Here is a 16,109-nt window from a genome sequence, read left to right on the forward strand (position 1 = left end):
AAGATGTTATTCATAGCCTTATTTGGGAAACTTTATTAAGTAACCTGAATGCCTCACAGAGAGGTAGGTAGCATGAACTCTGGCACTGATCTAATTGTTGGCTTGTTGGAATAAAATGCAGCCATTGAAAAGGATAGTTATAGAAACTATAGCAACAGGGAAAGGGCTATGTGGTATAGTGTTAACTAAAAAGAAAATTTTTTTTTTAAATCCCAAATTTCAGTATACATTCTGATTACAACTGTGAAAGCCAACATGCCAGAATGACTGGAAAAGAGATCATGGAGGTCATGTACTAGGGTATTGGGATTATGGGGTGGGGGTAGAGAGGTTTTTCCTCTTCTAAACTTCTCATATAATTTATAATTTTTTAATTGAAAAGGGAAAAAAAGTTTTGTTTTGTTTTGTTTTTTTTTTTGGCAAACAATGACATCTGGGGGTTTCAGACAAAGAAGAGCTGCAGACTCAATTGGAAGCCCCAACTCCAACTGTCATTGCCCACAGGTTGCATTAGAAAGCGCCCTCCTTTCAAAAACAGCATTTTCTATTCCATTGGCATGGAAGTCTGGGAGCATTTCTTTTAGCAGGGGATGTAAGCTGCTGTCTCTGTTTCCCTCAGTTGTCCCATCTTGTGATAACAGCAGTCTTTTCAGACTCACCTAAATTGGCTGGAGGAACCTAGTTTTTCAGTAGAGCTTCTTGTTTTGTTAAAATTCTTAATGCAGAAGATAAATTACAGCACAAACATCTCCACTTCTGATACTTGTATTGATAATCAGTTTCTGCTCAGTATTACATTTTATCTTTTCTGTTTTACTTCAGAAAAAGCATAAATGTAAATACATTTTTACATATCCAGATTTTCATTTCATAAGCAGATGTGTAGTTTCAATATCTGTCCTGAGCATGTGACCAGTGTTTAGATGCCACATTTTACATCCCACTATATTACTCTTTATTACCAAAGTACTGTTGAAGGAAGTCTGCTTAAAGAAGGCCCAGTTAGAAACAAAATCTGCAAAATAATGAGCATTTTTTTCTTCAAATATCAGTTCCATCATAGTTGTAAGAATTATTGGCACCAGCCATTAAGCCCCTGCTTTCTGCAAGCACTGTATGAGATACCTTCTGGATGCTGTCTCCTTTGCCAATGGGTATACCTGGGTTTGTCAAGCAACAGGGGTTTGCCAAGAGCCCACTCCTGGAACGTGGAGGAGCTAGGATTTCCTCGTAGATCTCTCCAACGCCAGAGCCCATACTTTTTCCCCCCTACATCACAGGCTCTTGCCATGCCTTGATTTCCAATTTAACAATCCAAGCAAAATAGTTTGAACTGGAATATAAGTCCTTGAATTTTATTTCAAGTAATACTGATACATAATTTTTTCTCAGCTGACATTTTTTGAAAGACAGTTTACTCCTTATAGCTTGCGGGTTCCCTATGAAAACTGCTGATATCCTTTGAGTTTTCAAGGGTAACTCTGCCCCACCCTAATTCCCTCTGAAACACAGGACAATGCCCTGGCAGGCTTCAGCTGAGGAAGTCTTTTGACCCCTCATACTCCCTTACCTGAGGTGAGCCTTAAAGTGCCTGAGGTGATAAAGGTTGATAACAGACTTTTCTTGGTCTTTTTACATCAGTGTTGAAATGCCAGTGATTTGTCTTACCAGACACCTTTGGTGAAAATTTGCCATGTAGCATAAATTACTCATGTTTATTGATAGCTTCCTTTCCAGCAAGAGGTCATTTAGCTTGTTGCATTCTAATATAAAGGTTTAGGACTGGATGAAATTACACAGGTGTGAATTCTGCTTATTCGCTATTATTCTATTGTTAAACAATTCCCTAGTCCTGCCATTACCTTCTCTGTAGTTCTCAAATTGATCCCTTTCTCAGCATCCTTTTTATCCCTGTCTAGCTTAGAATCGCCTACATACATTCCTACCTAGATGACTACAGCAGCTGATCTCCCTGCCTCCAGGCTCCAGGGAGCCAGAGTGAATGCCCTAAAACCCAATTTGACCATTTATTTCACTGCCCTGTTTAAAACCTGCTAGTGGCTCCCATCAGCTAGTGAAAGCACCCTTCCTCTTTTCTTTCTCTTCTGACTTGTACTCAGCTAACTCCCATTATTCCTTTAAGACTGCTCAGGTGTCACCTCCTCCAAGAACCTTTTCTCATGCCCCTTCCCCACACTGGGCCAGCCACCTCCCTCCTTGGTATCCCCACTGCAGCTCCCTACCCTTACCTTTCTTTAATGCTGTTCATACTTAACTCTTGATCTTCATTTCTTTGCCCTTGCACTAGTCTGTGCTCCTGGCAGGGCTTGAAATTGAGTAAAACTGCCCTTCTGACCACCCAGGAGAAAGGGATCTCTAGAGTGAGGGGAAAACTCAGAGCAAAAACTTCCTCTTGGAGTCGACCCCATGTCCTGTGGCTCCAGTATGGGTGAAAATATTGCTACTGATCTTACAAACTAGACCTTTCCTTCATAATTCCTTGCAGAGAACAAGGTTATCTGTTTAGGCTGTCCCTCCACATGCCACACTTCAACTAGATTTTTAAATGTCTGTAGCTCCATAATTGTTCACAAAAGGACTGATTCATTAAAATTCAAAAACTTGAGGTAACATTCCCTCGGTGTTCTTTCCTAAGTGGTGTGAATGCTTTCACGGGAGAGGACAAATAAATCTGAGGTTTGAAAGAGATGGGAGGTACAATAAAAACATAGGATGGTGTATTCGAGGTCACCTGGCACAAATATGCAGCTTTTCGGGGAACTTTTCATTTTTTCCTATTACTGTTGTGCAGATGAACCTCAGGCCTCCACTCTATGAGCCCCACAGACACTGAGACCTAGGACACAGTGTCAAGAGGCTACCTTCCCAAGGCTCCTAGGCCCATGCAAACTGCACATCGCATATGACATGGATAGATTTGGCTTGACCTAAGAAATGTGAGGGCTATTTTTAATGGTGTCCGAATTATTGAGGCATAACATGCTCTAGCATCTTGGAGTATGTTTGTTTGGTTTGGGTTTTTGTTTTGTCATTGACAAGCAGAAGCAGGTGGTGTCAGCAGTCCACCAGATCACTTATCAAAGTGGTCAGGGAACCCTGAAGTTTAAGGTTTATGGGCTTCCCTAAGACCTTCTGGTCTTTTTTAGCCCCAGGCCCCACTGTCTGTGTCTGTCATGGGCAGGTGTCAGCAGTAAGGCCTCCTGGAGAGGGTGCCTCTGTTTGTCCTTCACAGCCCTGTATTCTCCGTAGATGGCTCTGCTTGCTCACTGCATGGCCAACAAAGACATTTGCATCATTCTTCCACAGAGATGACATCACCAACAATACTCTAACATACTGTGATGGATCCATGGATCCTGTGACAATAAAGGAATAGACACACACATATAAACAATGCAAAAATATAGATGCATCTGTACATGTGAGATTTGCTTCCTTATCAGATACTAGTGACTTAAAAATTAACATAGCAATTAGCTTTCAGTTAAGAATTCTCACATTTTAGTACCACTATTTAGAGCCAGGCTAAATTTGTCAAGTGATTGAAGGTGAGGTTTTTCAGAAATTATTAGCTAATTTTTTCAATATAGAATTTATAGTCACAATTAGTATATCATAATGTTTCCAGGATAAAATATAAATGACACAAATTTTTTGGCCACAAATGTAGAACATATATCAGTTTATTTTTGGAGATCTGAAGAATTAGCTACTGTAAATAAAGTCCCCAAGAAGATTTCTCCGGGAAACAGGTGAGCTTACAGTAATATGGGTGATACATTATTAATTAATAACTATGACCAGCTGCTTCTTCAATTAAAAGGACAATGGGTGAGAAGGCATAATAGGAAGGATATGCTGAATTTTAATTTTACAAGCACTCAGGTCTGCAGAAGCAGACTAGAGAAGGTTGTTTCTGAAGCTGTTTGCAGGAGGCCTTTTGTGTTAGAGATGGCCCCAGCTGCTGCTTAGTCTGGAAACGTTTACTGAGCACCATCTGCATGTCTCTATTAGCTAAAGCTCCTTTAGTTGCCAATAATGGAAACCAACTTCAACATGGCTTAAGAATTTCTTGGAAGTTCACAGAGGTCTCTTAGAACCCAAAGACAGCATGTACTTTGGGGTAGGGGTGAAGGTAGGGGAGCTTCACGTGGAGACCCGAAGTCCCACAGCCCCTTATTTTGCCAGACAGGCTGGCATTGATGTCCTGATTTAGGGGAAAGAGTATGATTCACGTATGCAGCCAAAAGGGCAGGCATGGCTGCAGGTGTCATAATACACCGAGCAGGTTTCTTGGACAAGCTGTGTACAGTGTGGTAGGCCACGCAAGGAGGGACCTGGAAGTGCAGCTAAGAAACCTCACCCAAGGAGGTAGAAGATGAGCTGAGTCACCAAGGATTGGCAGGTCTTCCTGGTGAGACAGTGAGAAGACATCCCAGGTGTTAGGGTTAGGCGGGCAATGTGCAGTTCAGTGGGCCGGACTGGGGCAGGGATTGGTAGAGCAAGATGAGGCTTGATTAGGAAGCAGACCCCAAAATGACAATGTTATTCTAAAGGTGGTAGGAAAAGGGCATGAAAGAATTTAGATCTAGATTGGACTTGTACGTTCAGAAGATCTCTGACCCCTGCTTTGTGAATTGCCAGCTCTCCACAGCAGTCTTCAGAGCACCACTACCACCCCGCCCCCCTCCTTCCAGAATAGAAATTACGATCTTTCCTGGGAATGTCACATGGAGTAAATGACTGGAAGCCCTTGGAGTGGCTTCCAAGCAGGGTCACAAGACCAGGTTTCCCCCTTTCCATGCAAGACAGTCGCTACACCCCCAGCAGGAGCCAGGACTATGTGAGAAGCCTCCATGGTCATATTACCGTCAGTCTTCTTCCTTTGCTCCTTTATTTGACTTTAAACGGTTATTTTATTTTTAGAGTAATAGTTTGGGTTTAATAAGCCTTCTATCTTGAAAATACCATCTTCTCCATGTAATTATTTAATAGTGGTAGTTCCATAAGGTCTTCCTAAGTTGGCTTTGCCCTGAATACACTTGAGTTGAATGAGATTGACCTAGCTGTTGATCATTTTATTTTATTTTACTTCATTTTAGTGTCCATTTTCTCCCTGGACTATAATGAGAAAAAACAAACCTTCCTGGGAAAAATAGTTGTTCTTGCTTTAATTGGAATGATAGGGAAGAATGTTTGGGGACCCTCTTCATAGGTGACTCATCAGACCCCCTTCAACACTGCCTTTTCTCTCTCCAGGTCACGCAATATTTAAACTCACATATCTAAGCAATCACGACTATAAACACCTCTACTTTGAATCTGACGCTGCTACCATCAATGAAATCGTGCTCAAGGTGAGTGTAGGTTAGGTTTCTGCTTGTGTCCTGTTCTCAGGCCTCGCGGAGCCCTCCCCAGTACTGGGCAAGGCTCCTGTGCCTGGTTTTGCAAAGGGGAACTGCACCGCTTACCCAGGTTGCCTAACTGGTGAGCGCCCATGCCCAGTTCCACACCAGCCCTCTGGTTCCAGCCTGGAGCTCTCTCTGGTGCTCTACACCCCACTTTAGCCAAAGCAGGATACCCTTCGGCTCCCTCTAACGCCCTGATAATCCTGATTCTGCATGTATTTGTTCTTTTTATGTGACATTTATTTTCTCCCAACCATTGTCAGGAGCTCTTTGAGGTTGCTGAAGCAGACTCTGGGAAACTTACTGTTACTGTTTTGAAGACACCTTAATGGTACTCAAGGTGATTTCAGCAACCTGTTTTAAACAGCCCCATCCTCATGCAAGCACTGTATGTTACCTTGTATGTTGATAATATTCACTGAGCACTTCCTTTGACCCAGGCTAGAGCTTGGGATACATAAGTGAACAAGACAGACCTGGTCCCTGCTCTCAGGGAAATTTTCGTCTATCAGACATTATATAGAAAATTACAAATAAGCTATTAAACAATCACACAGGTGCTGTGTGGGTATGTAAAGGGTAAACTATGACCTGATGGCGATAGGGGGAGGCCACAGAGAGCTGAACCCTGAAGGATGGATAAAAAGGCACAAATCTCGTCAGATAAAGGAGAGGGGAAAAGCATTTCCGACAGAGGGTCTGAGAGGCAGGAGTGAGCACAATGTGGATGGGAGGCTGCAGGGGGATGGGAAAGGGGGGCAGGGGGAACTTGGCAGAGTGAGTTGGTAGGAACAGACCACACAGAACCTCACAAACCAGGGTCAGGCTGAGAAAAGCTTTACTGGGTGTAGGAACTCCCAGGGGTTTTGTTAAAATGCTGATTCTAATCCAGGAGGTCTAGGGTGAGGCCTGAGATTCTGCAATTCTAAGAAGCTCCCAAGTGCTGCCCAGGCTGCCAGTCTGTGTACTGTATGCTGAGTAGCTCAGTCCTGGGCTAGTGGTTTTTAGTCTTTCTTCCAAACTGAGACTTCTTTCTTCAAGCCAGATCTTATCTAGATGATTAGAAAGAAAAAGAAAAGCTAGTCTGACAGGGCAGGAATTAGAACTAGAGGGGGCTTCCTCAATGCTAGTTGGGTGACCCTGGCTAGTCTTATCACCTCGATGGGCCTCAGTTTCCTCACTTGTAAAATTGGGTGCTCCGCCCCACCAAAGGGCTGCTAAAGCACTAATGAGATATAATAAAAATGACTAGATTATTATTTTTTCTCTTCTTAAGAATAGAAGTTTTCAAATAATAATAATAAAAGTAGCTAAGAAGTACTGAGAGATTGCAAAGCGCAGGACCTGGGCAAAGTGGTTTACATTTCCTGTCTCACTGAATTTTCACGACTTTCTGAGGTAGGTGATATAAAATTGTTCCCATTACCCAAGTGAAAACTGAGGCTCCAAAAAAAAAAAAATAGTGACTTAGCTAGGATCATGACTGATAAGTGGCAGGACCAGAACTTGACCCAGGTTCCACAAATTCCAGAACTTGTGCTTCTAACCCTCAAGATGTGTGTAATCTTAAGGAGCTGAATGGGAAATTCCAGTGAAATGGAATTGCTTTGTGGGAATATTTTGATGCTAAGTCCTCGTGACTGCCAAGATTTTCAGAAGTAGTGGGTGAGAATTAGAAGGACAAAGCTGCTAGGCAGGCAGTTTGGACCTGAGCCAGGGTAGCATGGTTGGTCAGATGGAAGGCAGAATGTACACAGACCACCCAGATGAGAGGCTCCCCCAGACCAGGGAGTGAGGAGCTGCCGGGTGTGCTTAAAACCAGAGAGCTAAGAGCTACTTGCCAAATCACCACAAGACAGCACAAGGAACTTGTGCAGTGTTCAGGGACTAGGTAAAGACATATTCCATTACCCTATCAGGGACTGGACTTTTTTTATAGCCAACATTAAAATATTCAAGACTTGAGAAGGATTCTAGTAAAATTATAATCCTGTGTTTGACATCAAAATAATTTTCACAACAGCAGATTGATGGCAGAAACACAGGTTTATGACTTCAATATGAGACTGTGGAGATCAAGTGCAGAGAAATCATTTTACAGGCCCAAATGCTCCCTTGAAGCAGAAGCTTTTCTGTAAAATCCCTGAGGCCTACCACCTCCCCAGAATGTCTGTTTTCATATCAAAATATTTATTAAAATATTGCATCATGTTCAGGATTCCAAGAGAGTTGCAGCGTACCCAGGCCTGATTTACTGAAGGAGCTAATGATAATAATCCTGTTGGAAGATGAAATTTCACTTCTCCCATCTCTGATTTTTATAGCAATTTAAATCCTTAGCATTATCCAGTGTTCCCAAAGTGTTGCAATGGTGTCTTTGTGAGCTTTGCACCAACGCAAAATGACTGAGCAGAGCATCTGCTTGCTGAGACACCAGCCCCATGTATCAGTGAACTGGACAGAAATGTTTAGTGTTTACATCAGAGGGGTCACTCTTAGGCTCAGGTAACGCATGCAGTTGATCTAGAATTGCGGAGTTTTACATAAAATAAGAGCTTTAGACTAAAACTGAAGGGAGAAAATGGGGGCCAGAGGCTGATGTCAGAGAAGCTCTTGTGAACAGGCAACTCTCCATCAAGTTACTTTATCTCACTATGTTTCTTCCCTTGTAGAAATATATTCATGTCTCGCATTTATTGAGTACTGAGTATGTGGAAGACATTTGTGTACATTATTTCATTTAACTCTCAACTGCCCTGAAGTATAGTCATCACCATCCCCTTTCTATAGATGAGGAGATGAGGGCCCAAGGCGTGGAGCCTCACTGTGAACCCAGCCCCAAGGAGTTCCAGAGCCTGCCCCCTTCCCACCTCGAGTTGTAATTGAGCTAAGCCATGTGTGGTCCCTAGTTCTGCAAGCTTTGGAGATGAATCTCAGAGGAATCATCGGCTCTTCAAGTCAGGTTCTTCTCATGATCGAGTGATGGAGGCTCTGACTTTATTGACCATGAAAACTCCCTATATTTTTATGCCTTAAGCTATAAAATGCATTGAAAGTGAAACACTCTATAGTGCATAAAATTGTGCAAGTTTTAAGCCACAGCATATTAACCAGCTAATGGCAGACCAAAGGGCGTTTTTATCTTTTGATTATTACATTAATCTTCCATTAAAATTATCTATGTGATTATCACAAAGCACTGCAGATGATAAATTTAGAAAATAGTTGGCTTCTTAAGGATCATTTTAAAATGCTTTTGTCAAATATGTGCCAAAAATACACTGAAAACAGGTTGACTGAGTGTGCAAATAATATAATACAAAGATTGCTTTTATTAAAAATGATTTTAAGAAAACACAACCTCTTATTTCCATACATAGTCTGCACTGTATGAAGTCCTCACCCAGCCCTGTGGTCCTCATGATTTATTGCTCTCAGCTGGTCACCTGGCGAGGCCATGGGCTGAGCGTGTCAGGCCTTCTGTACTCATGCACCAGCCTTTAACGCCTGCTGCTAGGAACTATCAGAGCAGAAAGTTTGGAGGAGACCCAGTGTCAGAGCCTCAGCCCCATGTGAGACTTGCTGTCTTTTACTGCCTCCTCTCAGAGTCACAGAGGCTGCTCCCCTGCCAGGCCGGGGCACATGGCCCTCAGACCAGAATCAGAGTTAGTGGCTAGTTTCTCTAGCCAAAAATATTCAGGGTTCTTGTTGTAATTTTTGGATATTTGAGGGTGAAGAGAAATGTTTGTGCAGAAAAGGCCCTAGCTAGAAGGCAGCTGGGAGAAGCGGGGAAGAGCAGGGTCTGAGGAAGCGAGAGGGGCGGAGAGTGGGGGGCTCTGAGGAGGCCGGGGCTGCCGGAGAGCTGGAGGGCAGGATCAGTGGTCATCAAGGGCCTGCCCACCTGGTCCACATCCTGGCCCTGCCACCCTCTAGTTTTGTGACCTTGAGTAAAGTGGCATAATCGTTATGTGCCCTGCTTTTCTTGTCTGTACAATGGGGGTGATAGTGACACCTACCTCATAAGATTATTGTGAAGGTTAAATGAGTTCATCCTTGAAAAGTACTCTGAGCAGTGCCTGGTTGTTAGCACCTCTGTGATGCTGCTGCCGCCACTGCCACCACCACTTCCCAGCCACAGGCCTGGGCACAACAGGTCTGATCAAGCCTTCCCAGGCTCCTTCCCACCTGACCTTGACTGGCCTGTCCCACCCTTGCTGCACACTTGGCAATGGCCACCCCAAGCTGCTTAAAGTCCCAGGAACACCTTCTTGCTGTGTTCCATTGGCATCCCTGGGTGCACACTGATTTTCCCCTGCCCTCTTTCCATCCAGATGCTCCTATTTATCTTCAAAGCCCAGCTTGTTAATTTCCTCCACAAGCCTTCCCTACCCACACCTCCCTGGTAGCTCCTCACCCATTCTCCTGTACTCCTTCTACACTTGTTGTACTTGTCATACTGTTGGACACTCACTAGGCAGGGAGCTCCTTGGGGCAGGGACCACATCTTATTTGTCCCTCTGTCTCTTGAACCAAAAATGGAACCAGATTCAGGTGTAGCAGGTGCTCAGTGCTGAAAGTGAAGGTGAAAGTGACCATATGTGCAGCTGCTGCACCAAGTGGTAAATCCATGTGTGTGGATATGAAAAGATCCCCAGGAGATTTATGTGAAGACAGCAGCAGGCAGAAGGCCGAGCAATGTAGCCCAGGAGGCCTCCTTGTTGCCTGAGTAGTAACCCAGGAGGCAGCTCTGAGGATCCATGACAGCAGCCCCAAGCTTCCACTGTTCACACAGGGCCTACACGGCCCTCTCACAGCTTTGACCTTGACCGGTGGGCTGACCTTGGCCAGTTCAGTCCTCCTCTCTGAGCCTAACTTTCCTTTTTGTCAAGTGACCCCTGGCTGGCAGGCTGGTTATGGGCATTAAATGTAATACCGTAGTTGGAAGCCCATACCTGGCTGGTAGGAAGCTGAATATTGAACCTTATTTTGGTTTGGTTTTCATCCCTGTGATGTTCTCATCTCTCAGAGGAGGAAATTGAGGCTCAGGGAAATTACATGCACACCCAAGGTTGCACAGCGAGTGAGGAGCAGAACCGGCAAGCACGGTGCACAGCCTTCCAGGAGACGGCCTGCGCTGAGGAGGGAACACAGGCTCTGGAATCAGAGGAGCTGGGGTTCTAATCCCAACTCCACCAACACTGAGAGAGAGAGACCTCATAGTAGCCACTTGTCTTCTCCAAGCCTCTGTTTCCCATGGTAAAGGCAGGGGTTCTGGTCCCAGCCTGCCAGGTTGCTGTGATGAATGGACTCCACCACCTGAGGGCACCCAGCTGGATCGGAGCCCTTCCTGTCCATCCCTTTTGCCCTGGATAAGCAGGGAGCCAGCCTGTTGAGTGACTGAGCTGTGTCCTCTTGCTTTCTAGGTTAACTACATCCTGGAATCACGAGCAAGCACTGCCCGGGCTGACTATTTTGCTCAAAAACAAAGAAAACTGAACAGACGTACAAGCTTCAGCTTCCAGAAGGAGAAGAAATCAGGACAGCAGTGACCCTGGCCTCCAGCCTCAGTCTATTGCCAAAGCTCAGAGCCTGCCTGCCAGGGCCCAGGCAGCCTTAGAGCCCTCCCTGCATCCTGCAGTCCTGGGGAGGGAGGCCAGCTCCTGGCTCATGGGCACAGGGCTGGTGGGCTCTTGGGGAAGGCGTGGAGGGACACCCCCTAGGATGGAGCTGAGTAGCAATGGCTGTGGTTAGCAGTGCCTGGAGGCCTGACCGCCACCAAGAGGAACCACGTGCTGCCCAGCCGTTTTCACTGCCTGGTGACCCTGCCCGAGGATGTACATAGCCATGCCCAGATACTTCCTTGCAACCTTGATCAAATTTCTAAAAGCAAATGAAGAACAAAAATGTACATTTCTTTTTTTTCCTTTTAATAAACAGGTGTACTCTTTATCATGGTTAGTATGATGGACCATTCTTTGGGGTGGAGGATTGATTATGTTATTCTCTTTAAAATCCATTCTCATATTGAACAGGCAGATTGGAAAAACTATGGCTTGATTCCTCAGAAGAAATGTTTAGGGTTTAGTCAATAGTTTTAACTATGCCATTTGTTTAAATGAGTGCATTTACTTTGAGGATGGTTTCTTACTAAAAGTTAGTAAAGGATCTTATTGTGTGTGCAGGGCTGTGTTGTTTCCCCCTTCAGGAAGCCTTTTCTCCTCAACATGTCCCAGCACCTCTGATTTCAGAGATACAAAATTATGTGGTGGTGGGAGAATGTGGGTTGACAGCCAGTCTTCAGGTTATGCTAAGTTCCCAGCCAGAAATGGTCTTCTCCATTTCTTAAATAGCAAGTGTGTGTTTCGGCTGATTAGAACTGCACATGAATTCTTCCTGGAATTGAAATAGTCTCTGCTTCACCAACTCTAAAAGGGCCTCATTTCCCTTTCTTCTTCCCCACACCTACGATGCCTGCCTCCTTGTTTGAGTGGCTGGAAGGTGCTGAGCAGTGATTCCAAGGGGAGGAGGACACCTTGCTTCCATGGTGGCATCTTTTTGGGTTGGGAAGAGGTGTGGGATCGGGCGTCCACTGACAGACACCTCCGGCTACACCAGATGCCTCTGCGGGCCTCCGCCAACCTCTCCAGTATCTCTCTCATGATGACATCTTTCATACATCCTGAGGACCTGAATTTAAAACAATTTTTTATTGTTATATGGGAAGAGATGTGACTAAAACACCATTCAAAATTGAGTGTATTTCTATGCACAAAGGTTGTTTAAATGAATTCCTCTTTCCTTCTGAACTTTGGTCAGCCAACAGAAACATCCTTTTCTAATGTCTTCCACTCTTACCCACCCTGGAAACAAAAGAAATATTATTTGTAGCTTGTTATCTGTATTTGAATTTTTAGCAATTTTATACTTAGATATCTTCTAAAAATGTAAGTGACTAATTTGGTCATTAAATCTTGTGACATTCAATATTAAAATGATGTTAAAATAAAAGTCATAAAATACCCTCTTTTGCAAATTGCTTTGAATTCCTGAAGTCTTGAGTTTGGTAAAACTCTGAACAAAATACTGAAGACGGTGACACTCCAGTTAATCACTCTGGATGGTGACATCTGCTGGCAGTTGACATGGATCTGAGTGTCTCTGAAATGCATCGTGGGCTTCCTTTAGTACTGAGCAAGACACACCCTCTGCACACAAGGGTGACATTGAAATCATCACCTACTTCAATTACAAAATCAACACAACTCTTTAATTGTGAACTATAACACACATTCAGTTTACATTCAGCTTAAGGAATAACATAAGGGGAACACTGGGAAGCCACCACCCAGGTCAGTCAAATATCAAGACTGCTTCAGTTCAGTTTTCCCTCCGCCTCCCTCACACCCTATGCCTCAATGTTTTTTTATTGAGATATTCACATATCATACAGTCATCCATGGTGTACAATCAGCTGTTCACAGTACCATCGTATGGTTGTGTATTCATCACCCCAATCTATTTTTTGAACATTTTCCTTGTACCAGAAAAAGTAAAAATAAGAATAAAAAATGAGAGTAAAAAAATACCCAAATCACCCCCATCATCACCACCCTATTTTTCATTTAGTTTTTGTCCCCATTTTTCTACTCATCCATCCATACACTGGTTAAAGGGAGTGTGATCCACAGGGTTTTCACAATCACACCGTCACCCCTTGTAAGCTACATTGTTACACAATCGTCTTCAAGAGTCCAGGCTACTGGGTTGGGGTTTGATAGTTTAGGTATTTACTTCTAGCTATTCCAGTGCATTAAAACCTAAAAAGGGTTATCTATATAGTGCATAAGAATGCCCACCAGAGTGACCTCTGGACTCCATTTGAAATCTCTCAGCCACTGGAACTTTATTTCCTGTCATTTTGCATCCCCCTTTTGGTCAAGAAGAGGTTCTCAATCCCATGAGGTCAGATCCAGGTTCATCCCCGGGAGTCATATCCTGCGTTGCCAGGGAGATTTACACTCCTGGGAGTCAGGTACCACGTAGTGGGGAGGGCAGTGAGATCGCCTGCCGAGTTGCTATGCCTCAATTTTAAGATAAGACTGTAGCTCCTCCAGGACATGGGGCATCTCCCTCCTGTCTCCCCAGCACCAGGCACAATGCAGGAGCTCTGGCATGTCTTAGTTGAACTGAGGTGACCAAAGAAGCCCACTTCCACTGTCAAGCTCCTGAACTAGCACCAGTGTGGACCCCTACCAAAAATGGGTGCAAAAAGCCACAAGGTTAATGAGCTTTTATGATGGGGTCCATGAACACGGTTTGGGACTTTCCAAACTGGGGAGACTGACAGGCCTGGACAGTGGGCACCTACTTGGAGTCCAGGCTTTGGCACCCACTGAGGACCACCCTCCATCCAGGTGGGCCTCCTGCAGGCCTGGCCAGCCGTCTGCCAGTTCCTTTACAAAAACGCATTAGCCTAAGGAACCCCTACAGCCAAACTCTGGTGGGTCTTATCATTACTTCCATTCCCAAGATGAGGACTCGGGGGCTGGGAAAAGTCCCGCTCACTGGCTGGGAACACCGCAAGTGACGGGCAGACCACAGCCATGCTGTGACTGCTATGCTCTGCCCTCCACAGTCAGTGGCTCTGTCGCCTGGAGCCAGGCCCTCCTTGGGGCCACAATTTCCTAATCTGCCAATGAAAGTGCTGGGTTAGATGACTACTGCAGACCCTTCTAAGGATCTGTAAATGTCTCAGAATCATAGTGAGCCCAACCTTCCTTGCGGTGGTTTCTGGTAGCCAGACTTTAAGGAGCATCTCTGTTTCTGAATGAGAATTTTTAAGAGTTGAAAAATACCATGGGGGTCATTTAGTCCAACCTTCTCTCTTAGGGGCAGTAAGCACATGTGTGAGCCGAGAGTCTTTGAGCCTCAGCTTACACACCTTTGGTGATGGGGCGCTCATTGCTGCTCAATTCAGCGCATTTCCTTATTGGTCCATTTGAGCACCCTTAGTTGACCGTCACTGACTGCTTGCTATGGGCCAGCTCTGAGGCCCAAAAACTGTGCTGGCTGCCCCTGCAGGTTAGACCACTCTCCCGACCTCTGAATGGGCACCTGGCTTCCTAACACCTATCTGGGGCCTCCCGGACCAGTGCACCCCCTGCTCCCAAAGGTCCGTCAGCTGTCTGGAGATCACACTCATCCCTTTGAGTCTTTTCTTCAGGGTTAAAAAGCTAGAAGATGGTCCCAGCCCTCTCAGTTTCGTGCACACCTGCCAGCTACTTCTTAGGGCTCCCTATTCCTCCAGGTCAGAGACTGTGAAACATCAGGGGTGGAGAGAGGAGCAAAGACCCACCTCAGTCGTCAAGACTCTCACAGCCCAGTGAGGTCAGGAGGTGGGCAAGTGACCTTCAAGCCACACTGCAGTGAACTCCATGCAAGCACAGTGGGGCCAGATGGGCCTCGAAGGTGCCAGCAGAGAATACAAGGAGGCAGGAGAGAACAGTGCAGACAAGGCCCTGGAGGCCTGAGCGGAGCCCCCAGTGCAGCACCAGCCCAGGGCAGGGGCTGGGAGGCGCTCGTGCCAGGCCATTCCCAGCCCTGTTGCAGCCAGACAGTCACAGCTCCTTGACGTACACCCCATGCACACCGTGGGGCTGGAACATGTCCCCTCCTTTCCCAGAGCTCCTGCATAGGAAAAGTGGGGACACGTGTGGCAAGATGGATCAGGAAGCCAAGGCCTGAGGACCAGGAGAGGATAAAGTCCCCGTCCCCATCTGCCCCAGGAGAGAGATGCCCACTTGTCTCTCCATGACCCAGACACATCAACTGCTTTGGTCTTTCCCAGCAGGGTGAGGAGATTGAGGCTTGGGGTGAAGAAAGGAAGCCCCAAGTCTGGGAAAGGAGAATCAGAAGTGGGGAGAGGGGGTTTTCTGCAACTAGCCCAGCCAGCCCTGCCCAGCTGCCCATGCCCTGCACCCCAGTGCCATCAGCACAGGGCCCCAGGGGGTCACCAGAGCTCTCCATGGAGCAGCAGTGAGAAGACTGGCCCAAACTCTATTCCTAGCCCAGGATTCTGACACCTGATTCTTGCCAGCGCTGGCACTGGGGAGCTTTGCTTTTTCCACCAATGAGGGAAGAACAGGAAGAAGAAGAGAAAGAAAAAGCAGGGGCCTCTCCCAAGCTTGGGGTCTGAGGCCTCAGATGCCAACTCAAATCCCAGCTCCCCACACCCTGGTCTGTCATCTTGAGCATTATGCTCTGAACCCTCTGAATTGGGGATAATAAATGGCATCCACCCCATAGCTCACTGTGAGGGTCCAGGAGTCCAAGGAGGGGGCAGCAGGGTGGAGAGGGAGACGTCCTACAGTCCGGGTCCAAATCCCAGCCCCTGCACCTACTGGCCTCTAAGTGACTGACTTCTCTGTGTCTCAGTGTCCTTGTCTGTAAAATTGGTTGAAAATTCCCACCTCTCAGGGTTGAAATAAAGATTTAATGAGACAATATACACTTGACAAATGTTAGCTATTAGGGTTAAGGTCTGTCATCTCATTTAATCCATGTTTCCCCCAGTGGTGCCGTCCCTCAGAGGGGCCCAGCTGTGCCTGAGCCATCCCTTCCTTGGGCTGCAGAGCCCAAAGAAGCTGCCAAGACCAGTCGCCAGAGTGCCCAGGAAGGAGG

At 45.8% G+C, this 16,109-nt stretch overlaps 1 protein-coding gene across 7 annotated transcripts in view; it reads left to right on the forward strand.

Annotated features, from left to right (window-relative positions):
- Positions 1 to 11,378, forward strand: part of MAPKAP1 (MAPK associated protein 1) — a 346,539-nt gene extending 335,161 nt beyond the window's left edge. For all 7 annotated transcript variants that reach the window (XM_037798457.1, XM_037798460.1, XM_037798461.1 and 4 more), the window contains 2 exons: positions 5,281 to 5,378; positions 10,853 to 11,378. In XM_037798457.1, the coding sequence (XP_037654385.1) occupies positions 5,281 to 5,378; positions 10,853 to 10,978 (224 nt within the window). In that variant the 3' untranslated portion in view covers positions 10,979 to 11,378. The remainder of the gene's footprint in view (positions 1 to 5,280; positions 5,379 to 10,852) is intronic.
- Positions 11,379 to 16,109: the final 4,731 nt, after the last annotated feature.

Source organism: Choloepus didactylus, chromosome 10 (assembly GCF_015220235.1).
Source record: "Choloepus didactylus isolate mChoDid1 chromosome 10, mChoDid1.pri, whole genome shotgun sequence".
NCBI lineage: Eukaryota > Metazoa > Chordata > Mammalia > Pilosa > Megalonychidae > Choloepus > Choloepus didactylus.